Here is a 14,799-nt window from a genome sequence, read left to right as displayed (position 1 = left end):
ATCTACAGTTCTCTCACAGTTCTCTGAAAGTTCAGCTGGTCTCCTCTGTCTTTCTTTTATTCATCTTTTCTTTCTATATTGTGATTCGAACGTCCCAGTCTCTCCAAGTTGCTGTGTGCACAAACCCCCCCAAGCTTGCCCAGCTTGCCCACGGGGTAAACGTGCCAGTGGAGCAACCCTCCTCTACAGCGGCCCGCTCACATGCACGGTGATCATTCCAATGTGGGGATGACTCGAAGTCGAAAGAATGTTCTGCGATATCTTCGCTATCATGTCAAAGTTGGCACATCCCAGTACCGAACGTGGTCAATTGGGCCAAAGAAAGATCCTCAACGTGCCCTGCCCTGGTCTGTTGGTCTTCGATATTGGTCCCCTGTATTTCCCCCGCAGTTGTCTTGTCACTGCCAAGTCGGCCTGGCCCGCTCGATCAATTGGGGGGCTTGGGGGTTGAGGGGGTTGAGGGGGTGAATTGTAAAGAAGCATGCCTTAGCACGTGGCATCCATGTTTCTGACCATTCAGTTCCAATCCCTGTCAGATTGCTTGTGTGTCGGCAGACTCCAAGCACCAGTCCGATGAGTGCTGCAGTCATACCCGCCGGCCAGATAACGGTACAGGCTGGCCGATGTTGCCGAAAGGAAACAAACGACATCACTCCCGGCCGAGACATCTCAATGGAGGAAGGCACTGAGTGTCCTACAAAGTTTCCCTCCCGTACGTCGTTTGAAAACGGGTGAGACATGCACACATCGCTCACTAGCCGTAAGACCTTCGCCGGTCTGATGCCTACTCGACATTCACAAATCGCTTCACACAATTCGCGACAGCTTGACGGAGCATGGGTTGTCATGAAAAACAACTCGTGTTGGGCACAAGTTGCAGATGTCAAAGGATTCGCCCAAGACCTCACTTGCTACCTCTAGGCAGCGATGACTTACCCAACTGCAAACGAAGAAACATCGGGCGGCCATGTGCTTGCACGCTGGCACAAACCGAGAGACAGTTCGATACGTCCTGGAGCCCGACGGATGTGATACCAAAATCCACTCATTGTGGGATGCGTGTGATCCGTTGGCTGTGCACAGATTCCTCTTTTCTCATTGGATGCCTTGTCTCACTGAGGACAGCCAACGAGCTTGATCAATGGGCCTCATGCATAACTTCACAGCATCTCCAGTGCAGATAGCTTTCTTGGAAGACAGGACCAACCCCCAAACAAACTCTGGCCTGCAAACCCCGCGGACCATTGCCAACGCCAATCGCAATGCGATAAGACATTGTATGCTTGAGGCCTACAAAGGCTACATACAGCCGGCATGAGACCCCACCACATCACCACCTTCATTGAGGGACGTTGACTGGTGGGAAAAGCCCCGGTGTTATCCGGCAAGGCAGCAGCAAACGCGGACAAGCAGTGATCCTTTCAAGTTAATGTCTGGTTGGACGCAATGGATATCGATGGCTCTACAAGTAGACGGTCGCCCGAAGTCAAGTATCCCGTCCTGGCAGAGATATCAAGGCCGGTTGTCCTTGTTTCTGGTGCCACATTCTGTGTCATCGGTAATCTCTTGATTTCGACTCTTCAGCCAACACAACTTCCTCAGGTTTTTGCTCCGCACACGTACATTGCCCAGGCGTCCAAAGTTTATTAACACTCTCAGGATACAATGTATGCTCTCTTTCCATATCTTCTTCAATATGGCCCCATATTTCTATTGCTAACCTGCTCGGTCGCCAGTTTTCTTCCTCATCCATCCAACTCCTTTCCAAGCATGCACAACTACAGAGGACGAGGACAGGCTTCTGCCGGCCGACGTGGTCAATGGAGACGCACTGACGGAGACAGCCGTGGCGGACATACACGCGGAGGTGGACGCGGCAGGGGAGGTGGTCGGAGCAATACGGAAGATGCTGTTCGGCAACGCATTTGCCCCCAATTTATGCAGCACCGTACTTGTCGCTATGGCGCGGATTGTAAATTCTCTCACGACATCCCCGAGTTCACCGCAGAGGAGGAAGACGCACACGAAGCGTACCTTGACTGGAGACGCCAGCTTCGCCAGATGGCTATGCATACAGGTCACTACAACGCCGTGTGGACTGGTGCCCTTGCCATTTTGGAAGACGACACCTACCGAGAATGGCAACAGTCCGTTGCCAGAGACCTGGCTGATGATGAAATCGGCGGGCTCATAAAGATACGACAAACCGAGAAGTTTTGCATGGACAAGGTCAATGATAACAGCCAGGTGTTCCGAGTAGCTACTCCATTCCTCAAAGTGCTCACTCACCATTCTCTTTGCGACTCACTGTCGGTGGATGTGTACGTCGGGAAGATCTATCGTTACTTCGGGGGCATCAACGGGGAAACCGCAATTTTGTTCCTGAGCGATCTAGCCCGCCGTTCTCTTTCCATGCTGGAGCAAGAGGCATCGCCTCCGGCTGGGTGGGAGCCCGACACGACATGCACACTGCTTCTGGATTGCCTCCTGAGACTTGTTCGTCGGGAACGCAAAGCCCTTCTCGACGATAACGTACCAAAGCTCTTCAAAGACCTACAAAAGCTTGTTGCCTTACTTCGACAGAAGGTTGAGTTTGGGCCCGCGATAGACAGATGTACGTCTTGTCTTGACACTATGAGGAGATTGATGGAATCTGCAACTCTTGTCCTTGGGGATCCAGATGAAGGTCTTCCTGAACGCCGCGGCAAATCTGGGCCCGTCCGGTTAACGTTTCCGGTGGATATCCATGTGCCTGGAGGCAGCCATGACAACGACAATGCCGACATTACCAAGATCCAGATTCTCCCCACGCACGGGGAAATCATAAGCAAACACCCAGAGTATTTGCCTACAACGGACTTCTTGCAGGCCCATTTTCTCCAGGATCCAGTCCGGCGGCACATTGACACCGCGTTTCGGCTACTGCGCCATGATACCTTCGGCCCTCTCAAAGATGCACTCAATAGGTTTCTTGCCGACGATGGCAAGCCCACATCGAACTCACACCAACTGATGGATAACAATATCAGAGCTCACGTTTACGACAGAGCACAGATCCAGCGTGTGTTTGTTCGGCCTCGTACTGGACTGGAAGCTATCTTGACGTTCGCCACCCCTCATCAGTTACGCAACAGCTCACCGGCCGATAGACGTCGATGGTGGCAGGAGTCCTCCAGGCTTGAGCCAGGGTCTTTGGCTTGTTACGTGGCACATGACGACGGAAAGAAGCGGTCTCTTTTCTTCATTGTTACCCAAAAAAGTACTGAGGAACAGAATGAGGATCCCCAGAAGAGCACGCTTGTGCCCAAGCGATCGGACCCCACAATCACCCTTAAACTGGCCACTGAATCTCAGGAGTGTCTGGCACTTCTCATTCGTCTTCATACCAGCAAACACTCTGGTGTTCTTGTTGACCTGCCCGGCATCATTCCGGATACCTTCGTTCCGGTCCTCACCAACCTCCAACGCATCATGACGGATGGCGAGTTGCCTTTCAGTCAATGGATCCTGCCCACTCCTGGTAGTATCAAAGAGCGACCCCAGCAGCTTACGATACCACCCCCAGCCTATGCTCGCAAGAGAGGATTCGTCTTCAAGCTAAATTCCATCACCCGCGAGGGAAGTGGGCCGCTGCGTCTCAATCCCAGTACCAGTCACGAAGACATTGACTTCGACAAGTTCGAAAAGTCAACTGGATTGAACCGCAGTCAGTGCAGGGCTCTCATCACAGCACTCACTCGCGAATACGCACTGATACAGGGACCCCCGGGAACAGGCAAGTCATATGTTGGCGTGCAACTTGTCCGTACCTTGCTTGCCCACAAGAAGGAGGCATCTCTGGGGCCCATCCTCATTATCTGTTACACCAACCATGCCCTTGACCAGTTCCTGGTGCATCTACTGAACTGTGGTATTGAAAAGATCATTCGAATTGGCGGCCAGAGCCGTTGCGAGGAGTTGGAGGGCAAGAATCTTCGTGTTGTTAGCTCAAGCATCGCCAAATCTACCGTGGAAAACCGGGTATTGGGCGAAGCTTTCAACGGAGTCGAAGAACATTTGAGCACGGCTGGCCACTGCCTTAAGCCGCTTCATCTCGCTCGTAAAGGCCGTCCCAATCGGGAACTGCTGTCTCGATATTTGCCCCGACGTCATCCGACCATATGGCGCCAATTTCCAGACAGGGGTGAAGTAGACGGGGAGGGATGGACACGTGTTGGAGGTGATTCAGTGGAGCTGTGGCTGGGAAAGAGGCCCCCTCACTTGGAGATTGAAGGCGCCAGAGCCATACTAAGCCGACAGATTGACACAGTCATCAGAGCGGCCGAGTGCGATGTTGAGTCTCTTGATCCAGTGCAGAGATGGATACTTGTCGAGTTTTGGATCAAAGAGATGATAGACCAACAGACCGGTGTGCTCTTTGAATCGATTGACGGCGCCAAAACATATCGGCAGCGGATTGACGGTGTTCACGCCGATGTGAACCGCCGAGCTGTGAGGCAAGCAGATGTAGTCGGGGTTACAACCACCGGCTTGGCTCGAAACATTGACATGCTGCGGCGAATCGGATCCAAGGTGATCATGTGCGAAGAGGCCGCCGAGGTGATGGAGCCGCATCTCATATCGGCCATGATGCCGGGCGTGGAACACCTGATCCAGATTGGAGATCACCGACAACTTCGCCCCCAGATCCAAAATTACCTGCAGTTCAGCATGGAAACTCAGGCTGGCTTGGCTTACCAGCTCGATCGCAGCCAGTTTGAGAGGCGTGCCGTTGGAGAGCCGGGACTGGCACCGCTACCTGTAGCTCAGCTAAATGCTCAACGACGCATGCGGCCCGAGATCTCGCGACTTATTCGCAGGATATATCCCCGGCTTGAGGATCACCCCAGCGTCCTCAACCTCCCGGATGTGGTGGGGATGCGACAAAACCTTTTCTGGTTGGATCACGAACATCCCGAAGATTCCAAGGATGACGGCGCAAGAGTCAAGTCGTACTCCAACGCTTGGGAGGCGGAAATGGCCACGGCACTCGTACGTCATATTGTTCGCCAGGGCGAGTATAGCAGCTCCGACATCGCCCTGCTCACGCCATACACTGGCCAGCTACAGAAGCTCAGAGCAGCATTGAGCAAGGACTTTGAGGTTTTCTTGAGCGACCGAGATATGGAGAAGATGGTACTAGATGGATTTGGTGATGATACTGCAAAGGACATTGACCCTACTTCCCACAAGACAGTCGAAAAGAAGGCTTTGCTCAAGACCATCCGCTTGGCCACTGTCGACAACTTCCAGGGAGAAGAGGCAAAGGTGATCATTGTCTCATTGGTACGCAGCAACATGAACTGCAAGGTTGGCTTTCTACGCACTGAAAACCGCATCAACGTCCTTCTCAGCCGAGCCCAACATGGGATGTATCTTATCGGCAACTCCAGGACATACCGGAACATTGCCATGTGGGCCGACGTCCACGAACAAATGACCGAGATGAAGGCCACGGGTGATTCGATTGCTTTGTGCTGTCCTCGGCATCCGGATACCCCGATTGAATGTTCGGAACCCGATGACTTTCTCCGTTACAGCCCCGAGGGTGGTTGCGACTTGCCCTGTGATCGCCGCCTCGAGCCTTGTGGCCATCAATGCTCAGCAAGCTGTCACTCGCAGGCACTTCACGATGCCTTTCCCTGTCCACAACCGTGCCCGCGGTTCCGGACAACCTGCAACCATGCCTGTCCCGGTCTGTGCGGGCAAAAGTGCAAGCCTTGCGTTGTCAAGGTGGACAACGTTGAGCTCCCCTGTGGTCATATCCACAACAAGGTTCTCTGCTATCGAACATTGGACCGTAAGCAGATCAAGTGTTCGGTTGAAGTGGAGAAAGTTGTTCCGGGCTGTGGTCATAAAGTGTTCGTCGAGTGTTTCAGGGATGTTACTTCTGAGATATTCTGCTGCCCGACGCCATGCGACCGCATCCACCCGTGTTCTCACCCGTGTCCTGGAACATGCGGAAAATGCAGGGTCAAAGACAAGGACGGAAAGATTACATTTTCTCATCAAGTGTGCCAGAAAACTTGTGCTCGGCCTTACAGCACATGCAACCATCTGTGTCCCAAGAAATGTCATCAAGGACAGGAATGCGGTAGTTGTGCAAGGCCCTGCGAGGTGAGTTGTGTTTTTCTTCTCACTCTTGACTTTTCGCACTTGCCATATTTGATCACTATAACTGACCTTCTACGCAGGTACGATGCCCCCATTCAAAATGTTCGTCGCAATGCCAGAAGCCGTGTGCCCCATGCATCGAAAAGTGCGCCTGGTCATGCCAACACCAAGGGCAATGTACTATGCCCTGTGCAGCGCCTTGCGATCGACTGCCATGTGATGAGCGGTGTACCCGCCGTCTCAAATGTGGCCACCAGTGTCCAAGTCTGTGTGGTGAGGAGTGTCCGCAGGGCTATTGTCAGATATGTTGCTCCCGCAAGGACGACCGAGTCGACTTGCTGGAGTTCAAGACATATGAGGAGATCGATCTTAATGAAACGCCCATTGTGGTTTTGGGCTGCGGTCATTTCTTCACTGCTGAGACCTTGGACGGCTTGGTGGGGATGCATGAGGTCTACACGACTGACAAGACGGGCCGCTACAATGGACTGAAAGACCTATCTGTCTTAGCCAACGCCGTCCCCTCTTGCCCGGACTGCAAGCGGCCAATTCGGCAATTCGCTACCAAGCGCTACAACCGTGTCATCAACCGAGCGGTGATGGACGAGACATCCAAGCGTTTCTTGACCAGCGGACGCCAGCAGCTGGCAAAGCTCGAGAAAAGGCTTCAGGACCTTGAGATGACATTGGAGCGCAACAGGGAGGCCTTCAAAACGGGCCCCAAGCGGGACCTGAAGAAGAGATGGGAGGCTAGCTCGAATCTTTCCCAAGAAGCCAAGCGTCTATCCCGCGACATGAGCCTCGAACATCAGCCGGCCAAGAAGCTTCTCGATGCAGTTCTGACCTTCCAACTCAGACAACGAGCTGCCGGGTCCCTAGAACAAGCCATGGACAGCTTGAACATTGATGATTCCGCGCCAGCCTCACTGCCGACCAGCGCCACACCCACGTACGACCAACAAATCACACTTGGCGCCGAAATGGTGTACATCAAAGCGGAGGAGGTCGTTCTTCAGGACGCCTTCAATCTATCACAGGACCTCCGGGACGCTGCACTCGACGTTCTAAAGTCGTGCAAGCACGTGGTCACGGCGGCCTCTGCAGCAAAGCTTCCGCGTCTCGTCATCGCGGCCAGCCTTTCCTACGGTCGAATCGTCCAGCTTCACGAGCGGTCTAGACGTAAACATGTCAATGCGGCTCATGATGAGATAAATGGGACAGATCAACTGAAGGAGGAGGAGGAAGAGGACAGGGTTGACACAGCCAAGAAGTTACTGGGAGACGCACTCGTCCTCTGCGATAATATTCCCAACACCGAATCGGAACGGGAGGCAATTGAAGGGACGCTTCGGCTGTTTACGACCGAGTGGTACGAGGAGGTAACGCCGGAGGAACTGGCGGCTATCAAGACGGCTATGGTCAGTGGTAGCGGAGGGATCGCTACGCATTCGGGACATTGGTATAATTGCGCGAATGGTCATCCGGTGAGTTCACTAGACGGTTTCTCTTTCTCTTTTCCTTACCTTGATGCATTGCGGCTTGCACATCGACCTGTCTGTGACCTGTTAAGCACCACTGATCGGTACTTGCTCGCTAACAAAGTCATGTGACTGGATTAGTTCGCTATCGGGGAGTGCGGGATGCCCATGGAGCTTGCTAGGTGTCCGGAGTGTAATGCTCCGATCGGCGGGCAGGGCCATGTGGCTGTGAGCGGCGTCACGAGGGCTGAGAATATTGAGAGGGCTTGAGGTGATGTAACGGTCAACGAAGGTACCGTATTCTGTGTGAAAATGGGACGTGTTCTTGAAGTTTAGAGGTAGTCTGGATGAGGAGAATATTCCTCTGTGCTCTGAGGCAGGTTTACGCTACTAATCGCAAGGCATGATCAGTATCATCGTGTGTACTGTGTCAACTACTGATCGTTTCTTCTGTCTGATGGCCTTGGTGGAAACAGATGAAAGGATCAAATGGTACTTCATGCTCCAGCACGTCTTCATCCCAAATCTGACCACAAAGGAAAGCTGGGATGAGGCGAAAAGAGTGGCTTCATTTTCATCCTGGCTCTTCGACAGTAAATGTTTGCTTTGGTCTTGGTTTCATATCCACCTCCGCTTTCGAGCCTCCATCGGTAGGTATCTATCTCCCTTCTCTCACTTCTTCATCGATCAAACCTGGCATAATCCAACCTCCACCTCCACCGCACCCTCAATTCCCATTCTTTACCACCTTACTGGTAACACTCACTTCCACAAGGCAGTCTCTGTCTATTGCCTAGGGTACCAATTCACCTGGATAACCTCACACACGCAGTAATAAGTTCCAGGAGCTTCATCGCCAAACAAGTCGCACCGTCGAATTCACTACTCGATCGATATCACCTCATTATCATCATCTGCATCACCGCAAACGTCACCACCAGCATCACCTTGAACCGTTTTCAGCTGTCAGAAATCACGTCGGCAAACCCTAAGCTCTCAACATTTATTCAACATTTACTCAACATGCAGCAGTGGAAGGTCTCCAAGGCTCGCCTTCACAACTGCTATCGCTTGTCAGGTACGTCTCATCATAAATTGCACCGTTCCGAGTTATCATTTTAAAGCGTGACTGACGTGGATGTACCGTATGCAGGTCGCTCAGAGTCGCCCGGCCCTACGGTTGAGACCATCACTGAGGACATGAGCCGCGCCCGAGCCGTCAGTGTTCCATGCGGGGGATTTAATGCTTCCGGCTTTGCCCTTGATGGCCGCGAAGTTTCGCCTGAACCTAGCGAGTCCTTCATGTCAACTCCACCGCCGCCTCCTCCGAGTCCCGAACATCATCACGCGCAGGCTGAGGACTTGTTGCCTGATCCTCATGTCTCCGTCAACATCGAGGAAGCTTCTGCTGCCTCCGAGCTAGCTGCAAATCTGAACATGGCCCTGGGCTCTAACCGCTCTTTTGATGGCGATCACGGCGATGAGGGGGAGCTAGACCTTGTTACAACTGCAAGCAACGACGGCGACGATCTAGATTTCATTTTTAACATATTCACCACGGCGGTACAAGAGTACAACAGGTCAACCGCGATTTTGAAGCAATACGAGGAAAAAGTCAACGTGCTTCAGGCGGTATTGGACTCGATTCAAGCTTTTTGGAGACAGAAGAAAGCGGAAAAGGTTGCGGAGGCGCTGATGGATGACCCGGCCTTCAAGGAATTCGAGCGGGATCTCAACGCGATGCAGGCGGATATAGACATGTCCAAAGCCTCGACGAGAGAGGCTGAGGGATTCACGAATGCCTTTATGGATCGTTGGACCAAATTTGCGGCTGAGGGATCGATTGAGTGACTTGGTGAGTCCAGGCCAGTTGTCAACATGCAGGGAGCTAGAAGAGAGAGATTACCTAGCTGAGGAAGTGTAGCACGGAGTCATGCACGCTAGATCTGAGATTTGGAGGTAGCAGTCACGATCTGTGAACTAGCTGCTTTAGATGAGTTCAATTTGGGCAACTGGGAATTAATGGAAAAGCATCCAAATCCAAGATTTTCTGACAGAAAACATATTCCCATGGCCGAATTAAGTCAAATTGGTATAAACTAGAGGTATCCTAGCAAGTAAAATGGTATCCTAAACTAAAAAAGCGATCAAAAACTGTGGTGCTATCAAGCGCGGCGTAACCACCCATCCTACTTCTTTCCCTTTTTCTCTTTTTTCTCCTTTTTCTCCTTCTCCTTTTTCTCTTTCTTGTCTTTCTTCTCCTTCTTTTTCCCTCCATCCTTCTTTCCCTTTCCCTCCTGCTTCTTCTTCTTATCCTTCTCCTTATCACTCCCACTTCCACTCCCACTCTCCAACCCAGCCGCCTCCCTCGCCGCCTTCTCCAACGCGCTCTTCTTCATCCACACCTCCCCAACCGGATCCCCTTCCTCCTTGACACAAACCCACTCGCCAATCCCGTACTCCTTCCCAGCGACCCTCACACCCCGTCCACCACCACCAATAATCAGATTGCCCGGTCGATATGTCTCGCACATTTGCAGCCGCTTAATCACACTCCCGTGCACGCGTGCGTTGTCGGGGATATCGCGCACCTCGCCGCACGGCAAAGGCCAGCGGATCGGTTTCCAGCTGCCGTCTTCGTTCAAGTCGAGTCGGCGGAAGGGGAGGTATTCCATCATTTTCCAGGCGAGTACGGAGCCGAAGCTGAGGCCGCAGTCGAACGATAAAGAGTCGTGGATGCGCGCCGTGTGGCAGGCGTGGATCATGTCTTTGAAGGACCAGGGGGGGTTGTGTAGGGGGCAGGACCCGCCGGACTTTGATGATGAGGAAGAAGAAGACGAAGAAGAAGTGCTGTGCTTGCTGGTGGTGGTGGAGGGAGAGTTGAGGCTGCCATTTTCGACTGTGGTTGGACTGGAGGGGCAGTTCATGTTGGTCATGGCGTCGGGGGCTGTTTCCTTGTCTTTTCCAGTGGTGGAGCTTGTTAGTTTGTCACCGGCCTTGTTGCCGCTCTTGTCCTTGAAAGAGGAGAAGGAGTCGAATTTCCAGGAGGATTGCTGGAAGATTCTCGGGGTGCTGGGACTGCGGACGGTGATGTTGGGGATGGTGTTGCGGTCAACTTGTTGTTGGGGAGATTTGGAGCATGTGCAGGATTTGGCGACTCCGTTGCCGTCGGTCGCTGCTGACCCTCCTCCGAGGTGTTCAGACTTGAGGTGGTCCTTTTGAGCGGCAGTGGTGTCGGGCCCGTGTTCGATGCCCATCTCGTCCATCAAGTCGACGCAGCCCATGTCCTGGATCTTGTCGGGGTCAAAGTGCAGACCGGCGCGCATGGCTTCGCGGACCATCCAGCACAAGGGGATGTGCGATGCAGGCTTTTGGCCCTCTTCGACACTCCATCCGCCGCCAATATCGGCATGTCCGCCTGAAAACCATACCTCGTCGATGTCTTGCTCGTGCTCGTCCTCCGATGACTCGAAGTCTTCTCCGTCATCGTCAGTCTCGGGGTGGGGACCGACAGAGACCTCGGAGTGAGCGTCATGATTGGGACCACCCCGACCGGATACTCCGGATCTATTGGTCCTTCGAGACCGAACCGAGTGGGAACGCGTGCGGTAAGGAGCTGGTGCCTGCTCAGGCACCGCAAGCGGGTTAGATTTTCTACCACGGTTCATTCCACCAGTACCTTCAGCAGCACCGGCAGCGTGCGGGTGGTGGCCTCGGCCGCGATACTTCAGGTTCTCGTGAAACTCATGCAACTTCTCCCTCGCCGGATGGCGATCCTTGGAACACTTCCTATGCGCGCTCTGGTAGATCAAGTCCTGCCTGAACTTTGCTCTCCGCTCATCGATACTCACCGCATGTCTGACCACCTTGGCCGACGTTCTTGCCGTGTACGGAAACTTGCTCCTCTCCATCCAGGCTGACTCAAACGTTGGCACGCTATTGACGGTATCAAACAGACCCAGGAACTGGATCCTCCTGACGGGTCTCGAAAAGGTCTCGCGGAAGCCCTTGAGGAACTCGTACATCTTCTTCTTCTTCTTCGCGCCCTCGGGCGAGTCGTCGGCGCGACGGACTTGCCAGTTGGAGAAGGCCTTCCAGGCGAACCGCACCATCTCCTCGTTGCCGTGCGAGAGCAGGCCGATGTAGTCGAGCATCTCGGCCAAGAAGCGGGCGACGTAGGCACCGCGCGAGAAGCCAAAGATGTAGATCTCGTCGTTGGTGCGGTAGAAGCGCATCAGGAAGCGGTAACCGCCCACGACGTGCTGGTCGAAGGAAGTGCCGATGGCCGAATCTTTGGACTTGATGTACCATGAGCGCAGCCGGGCGACGGCGCTGGTACGGGTGAGGCTGGTGGAGACGACATAGGTGCCGATGCCAGCTTTGCAAGGGGGTTAGCTACTATGTTGAGATGGTGACTGTCGGCATTGGCTTCATCATGAAAACTCACGTTGGTAATAGTGGTCTGAGAGTGACTGTTAGCATGACGACTGCTTTCTTGCGGGACTGGATTACGGAACTTACACTGGTCATCAGCTGTCCTATCCAGCATCCTGTAAATCTTGAGGATGTTACTATCCGAGTCATCGCCTTGGAACTTGTTGCCAGTTCCATCAAAGCACAAGACGATCTTGCGCGGCCGGTGATTTCGGCCAGTCATGGGATCTTTATTGTCCGTTCCTGGCGGTGCCACAGGTATCGAAGGCAAATGTGTCGAAAAGTAGTCTTCGTGGTCGTGGTCACTGAACGGCGATGCCCGGTCCGTTGCGTTGGGCCCTTGGCCATGAGCATGACCATGATGGTGAGGCTCATATTCGCCAGGGAAGAGGTGGGACTTATCCATGATGATTTCCTACCAGCCTGAGTCGTTTGTTTTTTTTTCCTGTGTGTAACAGAAGCACCGGCACTCACGACTAAGCACCCAACTGAAGTCCTTCAAGCCTCGACAAAGCGTGTTCCGGTATGTCGGGACTTGGAAAGAGGGGAAAGGGGGGAGGGGGTTAGTTACACAGCGTGAGGTGCGTGTATGTGTTTGATAACATTTTCGCCTTATTGGATGTGGAACCGGGGTACTTTTGGTTCAAATACCTTCCACAGCAGCCACCTTGCTAATCCCGATCCGATTCGAGAAAGAAAAAAATCTTGTCTTGAACGGCATTATAGGGGTACGTCTTACAAGTGAAAGGGAATGGCAAGGTCGAACAGGGTGAGTTTCGATTGCATTATGCAACTCTTTTTTTCTCTCCCTTCCCCCCTTGACTCGTGTAGGAAGGTCCATGGGTGTCGTTTTTTGGTAGCACTCGGGGACCATAAGACTCGGAGATGGCCATGTTCGGGGGAATTCTCGAGGACGATCAAATTTGCATCCCCCGCCTTCCTGCATTTTGTAGTACCAGCCACTGTGGTAGCCCATGGAGTACGATGACATCCTGACCGACAATCCGAAAGCCGATCATTGGTGATGGGGACACGTGGGGGGGACAATGGGGTGGATTTGGCGTTGATTGCGAGCATATCAGATCTCTCTCTTGCAGGACGCCTGCAGACATCTCCATTTCTTGTCCTCCATCATAGGCTCGACCGCGAACCCTCCGAGACACAGTGATGAGCAAAGTCCTCGGAAGGCTGGCCTTATTGGATTGACGCAAATGTTGGCGAGAGCGGTGACAAAAAAAAATCACTTCGAGAGGTATAGAGGTGAAGGAGGGTCATAATACCTAGGTAGTGTGACTGGACAAAAACTTTGAACTTAATTCCCCCCAATCCCGTCGACCCTGGCTATCTTCAGCTGGCATCCAGCCTGCAAGGGTAGCCGAATTGGGACAGAGGAGTCCCGTCCGGCATGCTCACCGGCGCAGACGGACCAAGAATGTCTAAAGGGAATTTGTTGATTGGGCATGTTTCAGAGGCCGCTGGATCAGGGGAGACTGGAGAGAGGGAAAGAAGAAAAAAAAAGAGAAAAAAAAAAACATAGACCTTGCCTTAGTCTCGGACCTAGACAAACCCGCTGAACCTCCTCGCCCCACCCCCCTATACCAACTACCAACTAGCGGGCGGGCATTCTTACTTTTTTCATATGGGCCTGGCTGAGATACCCTAAGAGTTGTATGTGGATCTGCGGAAATAGAGGTCGATGTACAGCAAGATCTCCCTTTCGCAGAAAGGATCTTGACTGCCCGTAATCCTCCAAAAATCCCTCTTGCAAAACCCCCATTTTGCAAAATTTTGGGCAGCCGCAATGATTTGCCAAAGCAGGGGTTTTTGCTGTGTACTATGTTGGATAGTCTAAAGTTGTTGTTGTTGTTCACCACACTATTCCCGTCGTGATGTGGTCAATCAAGCCCGGCAGTGGTGTCTCAAAAAGGCGTCTTGGGATTGGTCGGGTCGGGCAATTTGTGAATCTTAGCTTTCCGCTTGTGCCAGTTACATACATGGTCTCGTCGATCAGTGGGGTTCTGGGGCTGGTAGCATCTGCGGGTGAAAGGGGAATTGAAGTGAAAGGAAGGAGGTCTGGTTCCATCGCAAGGGAAAGTTTGGTGTGAATCCCGGGCGGGCACTTTGGAGCCCGAACCCTCTTCTTCTTCTTCCTTGTTGCCCTGAACCTAACCTTCAGTACCACCCAGCGGCTTTGGACCCTTGGATGGGAAATCGCTGGGGAGTGGTGGATCGCCGGGACATTTTCTGATCGGATCTGTTCCTCCCCGCTGGTGACAGTGGAGTTGTGGACTGGGGCGGGACGGCGATCTTGTTAACCACCACCCAACTGGACAAGGTTACCTGGTGTACAGTCTCTATCACATCGAACCTCTGTGGTCATCTTGGTCCCACGCATGAGATGTGGTGTAAGAGTGCCCGCCTGTGAGTTGAGTGGTGGTGAATGGACAAGAACCGGGAAAAGTCCAGCAATCGAAGACAAGCAATCGAAGACAGGAAGCAACTTGATTACCAATGGAAAGGTTCACTTCCCGTCAATCCCTTCAGCGATCTTCATCCAATCGGTACCTAGCGGGCTGTCGCGAGTCGTTCCCCCTCATGCACACTTAGGCTCATCACTTTCAGCCGCAGTGGAGAGTGGAAATGGCCCAAGTGGATATTTTTGCTCTATTTGATTGTTAGTGAGCTTTGTCGTCTTCAGTTCTTCCCACTGAACTTCGGACGTACAACCAACTGG

The 14,799-nt window shown here is 52.9% G+C and overlaps 3 protein-coding genes across 3 annotated transcripts; 2 read left to right on the top strand and 1 right to left on the bottom strand.

Annotated features, from left to right (window-relative positions):
- Nucleotides 1-1,812: 1,812 nt before the first annotated feature.
- On the top strand, nucleotides 1,813-8,208 carry NEUTE1DRAFT_68071 (uncharacterized protein; the record flags this gene model as incomplete). The annotated part of the gene is made up of 4 exons (XM_009855435.1): nucleotides 1,813-4,227; nucleotides 4,357-6,156; nucleotides 6,234-7,637; nucleotides 7,773-8,208. 4 exons carry the CDS (start codon nucleotides 1,939-1,941, stop codon nucleotides 7,899-7,901), a joined length of 5,622 nt encoding a protein of 1,873 aa, XP_009853737.1.
- Nucleotides 8,209-8,654: 446 nt separating this feature from the next.
- NEUTE1DRAFT_103361 (uncharacterized protein) lies at nucleotides 8,655-9,482 on the top strand (the record flags this gene model as incomplete). The annotated part of the gene is made up of 2 exons (XM_009855434.1): nucleotides 8,655-8,709; nucleotides 8,785-9,482. The coding sequence occupies 2 exons, from the start codon at nucleotides 8,655-8,657 to the stop codon at nucleotides 9,480-9,482; spliced, it is 753 nt and encodes a 250-aa protein (XP_009853736.1).
- A 219-nt stretch (nucleotides 9,483-9,701) lies between these two features.
- Nucleotides 9,702-12,471, bottom strand: NEUTE1DRAFT_86747 (uncharacterized protein; the record flags this gene model as incomplete). The annotated part of the gene is made up of 2 exons (XM_009855433.1): nucleotides 9,702-12,009; nucleotides 12,153-12,471. The coding sequence occupies 2 exons, from the start codon at nucleotides 12,469-12,471 to the stop codon at nucleotides 9,821-9,823; spliced, it is 2,508 nt and encodes an 835-aa protein (XP_009853735.1).
- Nucleotides 12,472-14,799: the final 2,328 nt, after the last annotated feature.

This window comes from Neurospora tetrasperma (genome assembly GCF_000213175.1).
Source record: "Neurospora tetrasperma FGSC 2508 unplaced genomic scaffold NEUTE1scaffold_5, whole genome shotgun sequence".
NCBI classification, from domain to species: Eukaryota; Fungi; Ascomycota; class Sordariomycetes; order Sordariales; family Sordariaceae; genus Neurospora; species Neurospora tetrasperma.
Note: the sequence above shows the minus strand (reverse complement) of the source record. Positions and strands in the feature narration are given on the sequence as shown.